The 8,289-nt window shown below is 41.5% G+C and overlaps 1 protein-coding gene across 1 annotated transcript; it reads left to right on the forward strand.

Annotated features, from left to right (window-relative positions):
- Positions 1 to 491: 491 nt before the first annotated feature.
- Positions 492 to 1,682, forward strand: LOC106652738 (spindle pole body component 97-like; the record flags this gene model as incomplete). The annotated part of the gene is made up of 3 exons (XM_014371869.2): positions 492 to 924; positions 1,022 to 1,150; positions 1,546 to 1,682. Coding segments are annotated over 3 exons (699 nt in total), but the record flags the coding sequence as incomplete, so codon positions are not given.
- Between the last annotated feature and the right edge of the window lie 6,607 nt (positions 1,683 to 8,289).

Raw genomic sequence — 8,289 nt, forward strand, 5'->3', positions numbered from 1 at the left:
GCTTATGATAGAGTACCTCTAGATGGAGTTTCACCGCGGTATCTGCATCGCTCGCGAGCCTGCAGTGCGCGCGGATCGTATCGTTCTTTTACCACGGAATCTCGCAGCGACAAGACGCAACTCGTCTGTGCGAATTTATGAGAAAAGTGCAAATCAGAATTTTTCGTAAGTATAAATAAAAAATATTATCATTGTTATTATTATTATAAAATAGTACAATTCAGTACATTAGAGATTAGTGACTCTCTATTTATGAATTGAATAATTGTCCACATATTCTATTAATTGTGTAAATTTAGGTTAAAAACTTGTTTTTAACCTACTTACTCTTACACGGTTATCGAATCTTACCTATAATCTTTACACAGTTAATCGAATATGTAGACAATTATTCAAGTAATAAAATAATATTCAAGTAATAAATATAACATATGAAGAGTTCACTAATTATTCAGTTATTTTCATGTGTATGTGTTTTTTTGTGATTGCAGAAAATGCAGAATAACGAGGGTCAATTGGAGTTTCCAAATAATGATGCTGGACCTCTGAATATGATCCAGCTTCAAAACCTCATGCGAGAAATGCGGGCCCATATCGAGGTACAGCAGCAGCAAATAAACAACCAGCAGGAGCTGATAGCTGGTCACTTGCAAAGGGAGCAAGAGAGGCAGCAACAGGAGCAAGAAAGGCAACAACAGGAGCAGCAAGAGAGACAGCAGCAACAGGAACGAGAAAGACAACAACAAATGGAACGTCAAAGACAGCAGCAGCTGGAACGTCAAAGGCAGCAGCAAAACCAACAACGTAGGCTGCAGCAAAATCAACAACAAAGACAGCAGCAGAGACCGCAACAGAGGCAACAGTTGAGGCAAGAGCCAAATGATGACCTACATCAAAGGGAGGAAGACGAAGAATCCAATGCAGGTGAGTCTCATAAAAATTTTCAACAAAATGTAGTAAAGTATACACACACTCAATGATCACCTTAACACCTCACTTAATTTCTCTGTGATTGTTTCAGGTTCTAGAAGAACACGAAGAGGTGGACTCGCAAGAAGGGAGCGATTCAACCCCTACAATCTTGCTATCGATAACATGGTCAGATATCAAGTTGGAATGATGTATTCTGTTACGAACATGGTTCGAGCAAGTAGAGCTGAAAATAGACGACTCAATCAACAGCAGCAAGAAGAAGAAGAAGAAGAAGATTAGTGAAATAAAATTATTATTTCAGTTAATAAAAGTTCAATTATTTATTTTAAAAGTGTTTTAAAAACAACATGTAAAAATAAGTTAAAATGTGTACTTGAGTTTTAATAAAAAGTAACAAGTTTAAAATAAACAAGTGTATTTATTTGACATGACATCATCTAACTTCTAACTTCTAATATTTGAGGCCCTTAAAAAAAAATAATCATAGTGTAGTGTTGTACTTTACTATACAATCCATTGCAGCTTAAAAAATTAATAATCTCTTTGTTGTACAAGCCCATATTGTCAGCTAGCTTCTCAATTCTTTACATTAAATTGTGTCTCATAAACTAGGACTCAAAGATTTGGCATGCGACCAGTATGATGAAAATTTTGGACAGAAATTGGATTTGCTCTACCAACAAAAAGTGTTCATGACAGCCAGAGAGATTGTGCATGTAATAACTGCATTACAAAATTTGGAAATTTAAGCTAGGTGCCAAGCTTCTGATTTGTTTTAATTAAAATTTGACTTAAAGACTAAAACTTATAAACTAGTACTCAAAGAGTTTTCATGCGACCAGTGTGATAAAATATTTGGATAAAAATTGGATTTGCTCTTCCAACAAAAAGTAGATCATGACAGTCAAAGGGATTATGCATGTACTAATCAAAATTTGGAAATTGTAACTTGGTGTGTTATTGCAATTTGGGGTCTAACACCAAAAAGTGGTTCATAACAGTCAAAAGGATTGTGCATGGGCATAACAACATTTGAAAATTGAAGGCTTCTGATTTGTTTATCTTCAATTTGACATATGTACTAAAATGAGCTATATTTAACCGGTTATCATGTGATTGAATAAAATTTTGACTTATTGATAAACTAGTACTAGTACGCGTAGCTTCAATTTCAAATGTTATACCCATGCACAATCCTATTGACTGTCATGAACACTTTTTGATGGTAGAGCAAATCCAATCTCTGTCCAAACATTTTCTCACACTGGTTGCATGCCAACTCTTTGAGTACTAGTTTATAAGCCAAAATTCAATTCAATTCNGCTTTAAATATAGCTTGAATTGAGTTCATAAGTCAAAATTTTGGACAGAGATTGGATTTGCTCTACCAACAAAAAGTGTTCATGACAGCCAGAGAGATTGTGCATGTTATAACTGCATTACAAAATTTGGAAATTTAAGCCAGGAGTCAGTATTTTTATTATACCTGGAGCCTGACTCGATTTATACCTAGCTCTGACCTGATCGTACCACCCGGGAGGATAATAGTGCAAAAAAACGAGGACTTCCTCGGGGAAAGTCATCCTCGAGTCCGCATTTATACCTAGAGCATCGATCGCACCACCCGGGAGGATAATCTTGTGAAAAAACGAGGACTTCCTCGGGGAAAGTCATCGTCGAGTCCGCATTTATACCTAGAGCATCGATCGCACTACCCGGGAGGATAATCTTGCGAAAAAACGAGGACTTCCTCGGGGAAAGTCATCGCCGAGTCTATACTGCGACCTGAGGCACTGAGAGGGCCATCCTGGTTGATAGTTTAAAAATCTTCACCTAGTTCAAAATTCCTGCGTATTCATTCGAAATCAATTATATTAATAGTAGCATTTTTTTGATACACTTATGCATAGCTTTGGGTGAGACATGAACGTAATTCATTCAATTATATTAATTGTAGCATATATATATTTTTTTTTTATACACTCATGCATTGTAGCTTTTGACATGAACATAACTCAATTTCGGTTTTGATATTTTTTTCCTTATACGTTACGATATACGTACGATATATCAACAGCAAAGCAGCTGTGTGACTAGCGTGAACATAGCCAATGGTCTGAACCGCTTTCGGTCAGACCACTTTTTAGGTGATAACATTTTTTTCGATGTGTTTTTTTCTTTCAATCGCTCGTATTTCGTAGTTATAAACATTTTTTGGGACGTTATATACATGGATTGATTGGATTTTGCTTCAGGAATCCATAGCACTTTTCAGAATTAGGATATCTATTATAAATTTCAAATGAGAGTGAAAAATAGTTTTCGCGGGTAGCGAAAAAAGCCGATGCTGTGTATATGAGTAGCGTAACGCCGCAGCTCTCTCTGTCATACTTGCCAGAGGGAGCGCGAGGCGCGCTCCTCAATAATATGCGGCAGCGGCGCCGTCCATATTATACGCCTGTGCATGTGTGTGTGTATAGTCAGCGAGGCTGGAAACGCGCGAGCGAGATCGTAGGGTGTCACTCGAGGGCTGCAGCACACCAGCTCGATCGTCCGAGCTGTAATATAACGGCAGCAGTGCCAGCTCGAGAAAAAAGACGATCGGACGTGAATGGAGGAGAACAAAAAAGAGGAGGACGAAGTAGCCGAAGCTCGACGAAGCTCGACAAACAGAAGAAGAAGAAGAAGTAAACGAGACATCGTAAATTCGAGCTAATAAGCTGCGGGTGTGCGCTCGCGTATCCGTTGATGCACGAGGCGAGTTTCCACACTTTATTAGCGCGCGCCTTCTCTCTCTCTCTCTCTCTCTCTCTCTCTCTCTCTCTTTCTGTCTTTCGATTCGCTCGAGAGTGAGAGAAAGAAAGAGTATATGTAGGAATTTTTGTGATATCACGAAGGCAGCAACCACCCGCGCACTCGGCTCGGAGATTCGATCGGCAACGATCGCGGACGAATCTCTTGCAGATCTCCGGTTCTACGCGTTATAACGCACGATTTCGCAGCTCTCTTTCTTTCTCGGTACAGGCCTTATAGGCTCGGTATACAGTACGTCACTCGGAAAAATGAGCGGTAATTAAAAAAACAACCGGAAGTATTTAAGAGCATGCGAAAGGACATTCTGCTTAAAGATATGCTAATGAAGCCTCGCGACATCTCGGAGCAACGAGCGAACGGCCAAGCAAAAAAAGCTGATTCGAATTATGAAAGCGATACGTGCGAGATATGGAAAAAGGCGTGCGCTCGCGTTGCCGCTAAGTAGGCTAATTAGAGGACGATCGATATAATAAGCTCTCGTGGCGACCCGAGTAGCCGCGCGCATAATGCGATCGGTGTACGTACGTACGCGTTCACCTGCTCCGCGAGGTGCAGCGCGAGTCGGCCGGCCGATTAAAGCAGCCCTTATCTCGGACGTTTAAATGCCTCGACCGCAACGATCCTTACGCTTACGTGTTATATACATGACTCGAGTATCTGCGCACGGATGCGCGCTCGTGGCCCACGACCAAACGAAAGAAAAAATTTTTGATCGACCCTTGATTTATGGCTCCGTGGCCGAATGCAACGCGCTCTCGCTGTTTATAAATATATTATAAAAAGATCCTGCCATTTATACGTACAGCACATGCTTTGGCTCAAAGAGTATATTGCTCGCAGTATTTTTCGGTAATTTGATATTAGCCGAGCGACGAGCTGATTTTATGGACGCAACAGATATGAGAGGACTTTACAACTGGATCGCTTTTCGCGCGCTCGAGTCGGGTTGCGCGTCAAGTGGCGCGTGTACGTATAATAAATAAAAGAGCAGCACAGCGCGAGGATCCTCCGGACGATTTCTGCGCCGAGCGATGCGAAAAAGTAAATAAAACGCATATACGTATGCATGCGTTATATACAGTCGAGATTCCGTGCGTGTGTGCGCGGGAGTGCGGCCTGTGATGTCACTGCACTGTTACGAGCGGACGATGTATATACCACGTATAAGTATATCTGTATATAAAATGGGTTGCCGAGAGATAGCGTGAACGGCCTTGTCGTGCGCTACGTGTGCTGTACGACGGCTACGTATCCTCCGCACGAAAGCTGCCGTTGCCCCGGCTCACGCACACGCCCGTGTGGACTACTGCAGCTGCAGCCGAGCCGAGGCGGCGCCCCGAGATTCCTCGACGCAACGACGACACGCTCCAGGAACATCACGCAGCTCCACCGATCTGCCTCTCAGCTGAATCGTATCCAGTACATATACATGTGCTATATACAGGAGCACGCATACACACACACTTGTACCGGCACGTCGATCGCGTGACTCTTGCGCTCTAGCTCTCGAACTTGGGCACCTTTGCACACTGACCTGTCTACCTCGGAGCGGAGTCGAACTCGTGCACCTCTTCCTTTTTATACTCGCCTTTTTTTTCTTTTATTATACTTTCTCGCACGAGGCGGCGACGCGTATAGGTCGATTGTTGTTGCGAGGACGTATACAGTTCTCGCTCGCGTTGATTCAATTTTATTGTACGCTGCGGCACTCGTCGCGCGAGTTTGTGTGCTCGCTAGACAGGAAAAGGCGTTCGCGACTTTTTCAACGACTCGTTCAGCGAATGCGCTTTAGTTATGATGCACAGATACGTCTGGGCTACCGAGTACTTTTTTCTGATTATCCATGCAGGCCGGCCGCGTGCTTGCAGCCGCTTTCACTGTCATCCTTACGTTTCCATCGTACTATTCGCTTTAGTGCCTCGATCGCGCGAAGCAGTACAATATCAATAAATAGGGTGTTCTCAGTTTATGAGAAAGGTCTATAATATTTACGATTTCTCTTTTATATCGAAATGCATAATTATCGAGTCTTCCGAATTTTCCTCTTGCTTATTTAATCACTGTTACTCAAAGCAGCGGCACCTAGACACGTAATGAGGTTGAGAGAGTAAAATTTATAACTCAATTATCAACCAAACACGGCAGTGCAGCGCAGATGCTATCTCGACTTCAGCGGAGCAGCGCATTTCTAAAACATACACAAAAACGCGCAAACACACACACAAACACGTCGTGAGTTTAACGCGATGCTCGTGGTATATACATCATAACTCGAGCTATAAATGTTTCTTTGTGATTGTGCACGAGTTGGTCGGTTCGGTCATTCAAACGGCCTAATTTGCATTTTAAATTCAGACGAAAATCGTAGTAGCAGCAGCAGCAACAAAAGCTATATATGCGGATGCGTCCAGTACCATAGCATTTATTGCAGACTCGAGAGCAATATACGGCTTAATAATTGCCGCAGCGAGCCATGCCTCGCTATTGTACGTATATTATAATAATATTGAAATTTACCGTGCACGCGGCCACAGGCGGACTCTGTTAAGTCTGTCAAGTCCGCGAGCTTGAGGTGGCAATTAATGCCGCAAACGTTTTTATTGTTGAATGCATGTATATTCAGCTGGCAATTGCAGGCGCGTAAACGCGATAAAGCATGGGGCACGCAGAGCAGAGTACAGGCGTAGCAGTACGGCCTGCTACACGTCGAGTCTCACTCGAGAGAGCTCCTTCGCATTATATGCCTGTGTGTAATGTAGAACTGGCGCAGGGAGATTTTTTATATCCACGTACACATTTTGCTTGGTCAGCGCACACGTCGTGTACTCTGTATTATAAAGAGGTATAAGTGCGGAGGAAAAGGGCAGCGCAGCGCGTACCGCTGCGATAGAGCCATAAATTTTGCATCACGCCAGCGGCATAAATCGCGCGACCTCTCGCGCCTATCGCGCTCCAGCCCCCGAGAGTGTGGCCGCGGGACTCCGATATAGATCCCGAAGCGACTTTTTCGATATTATTTAATCTCTCTCACTCTCTTTCTTTGGTTGGGGCGCGCACACCGAGGCATCTGATAATAGTTAAGCGAGTGGTAAGCTCACAGGCTTATGGAGCCTCGACGAATTTATAAATATTATACGGCCTATTACGACGACGAGCGACTGACTCCTTTGCGGCGAGCGATTATAGTATTTGATTACATTTTTATTATTTTTATATTTCAAAGCAAGCGGAAAATACTCGATTCGATATTTTTCACAAAGAAAATGTTTGAAAAAAAGTTGCTGCTAGACCTTATATATATAATTATAAAATTGTTAATAATAAAATTAACAAAAAATTATGCATAAGTGGCGTCATAAACTTTAACCACAAAAATTCAATGCATTTGTTTACAATCCTACAAAAAAGACGTATACTTTCAATCAAAAAATGAAAATTTTTAACTTATTGGCGCCCATCAATCTAAATTAATAAAGGTTTTTACAAAAAGATGAACTACAATTCAAATGATACAGAGTTTTTAAATTTGAAAAGAATTATTATAAAAAGTGCTAAAGAAGTATTACAAGATAATTCTGATTTTAGATTAAAAGCTGATGTAGGCATAATAGTTAAGTAAAACAATAATTATATTATCCCTTGAAACTTTCATTTGAAAATTTGAACGAATTTTGAAAAACTTGTACTTTTATTACATTTTATTTATTGCTGGATAAAAAATGAATAAACAAAAAATTAATAAAAAATAATAATAAACAAGAAATATGATAAAAATGCGATCTTCCTAATGTGAAAATATTGAGAAAAATCATTTGATTAAACGCTGTCTTAAAATTTTGCCTCATAACCAAAAGCACTAATAATATTTATCACAAAAATCGGCGAGATATTCGGCGAGATATATTCGCTACATCTATCCTACCGTCCAGTGACAAGCTTTACATGCTTTGCGTTGATAAATTTATCCCCTAAATTCAAGTAAAGGGATTCTGTTGTCATCAAAAAACAAGTTGATTTGGCATAATTTTCATAATCTTTATTGAAATGTATCCTCACCATTAGCTCTATTTATGGTGCCCTATCATCGAGACTCATGATTTTTTTTGTATGGTATGTCCAACCGTCGTAATCCATGCTCTACTTACGCAATTTTCAAAAACTGAATATGCCCTTTTTTTCAAGACTCGAATAATGAGCCATGTCACGTCCACCCATACGCAACAATGTATGGTCCCCCTTACCCAGCCCCTCTTCCCCGCGAATTCGCCCCCTGTTTTCACCTTCGGATCCACATATAATCGCAAGTGCGTACAGTACGAGTATGTGTGTGTATGAATCGCGTCACTCGAAAGCCAGTCGAGTGGGGGCTTTCTGGGGGCGGGCACGTAGAAGGCGGCGCCCCGCGTGCATTCGACGCAGACCGAGTACGGCCACACGCCTGAGTATGAGCTTGTGCTGCACTCGAGAGCCGCATTACATAAACGCATATACCGTGCTCGTATTAACATGGCATTCAGGGCGTCGCGCGCACTTGCCATTTCG

This window comes from Trichogramma pretiosum, unplaced genomic scaffold (genome assembly GCF_000599845.2).
Source record: "Trichogramma pretiosum strain Unisexual culture from Peru unplaced genomic scaffold, Tpre_2.0 scaffold22, whole genome shotgun sequence".
In the NCBI taxonomy this organism is placed as follows: Eukaryota; Metazoa; Arthropoda; class Insecta; order Hymenoptera; family Trichogrammatidae; genus Trichogramma; species Trichogramma pretiosum.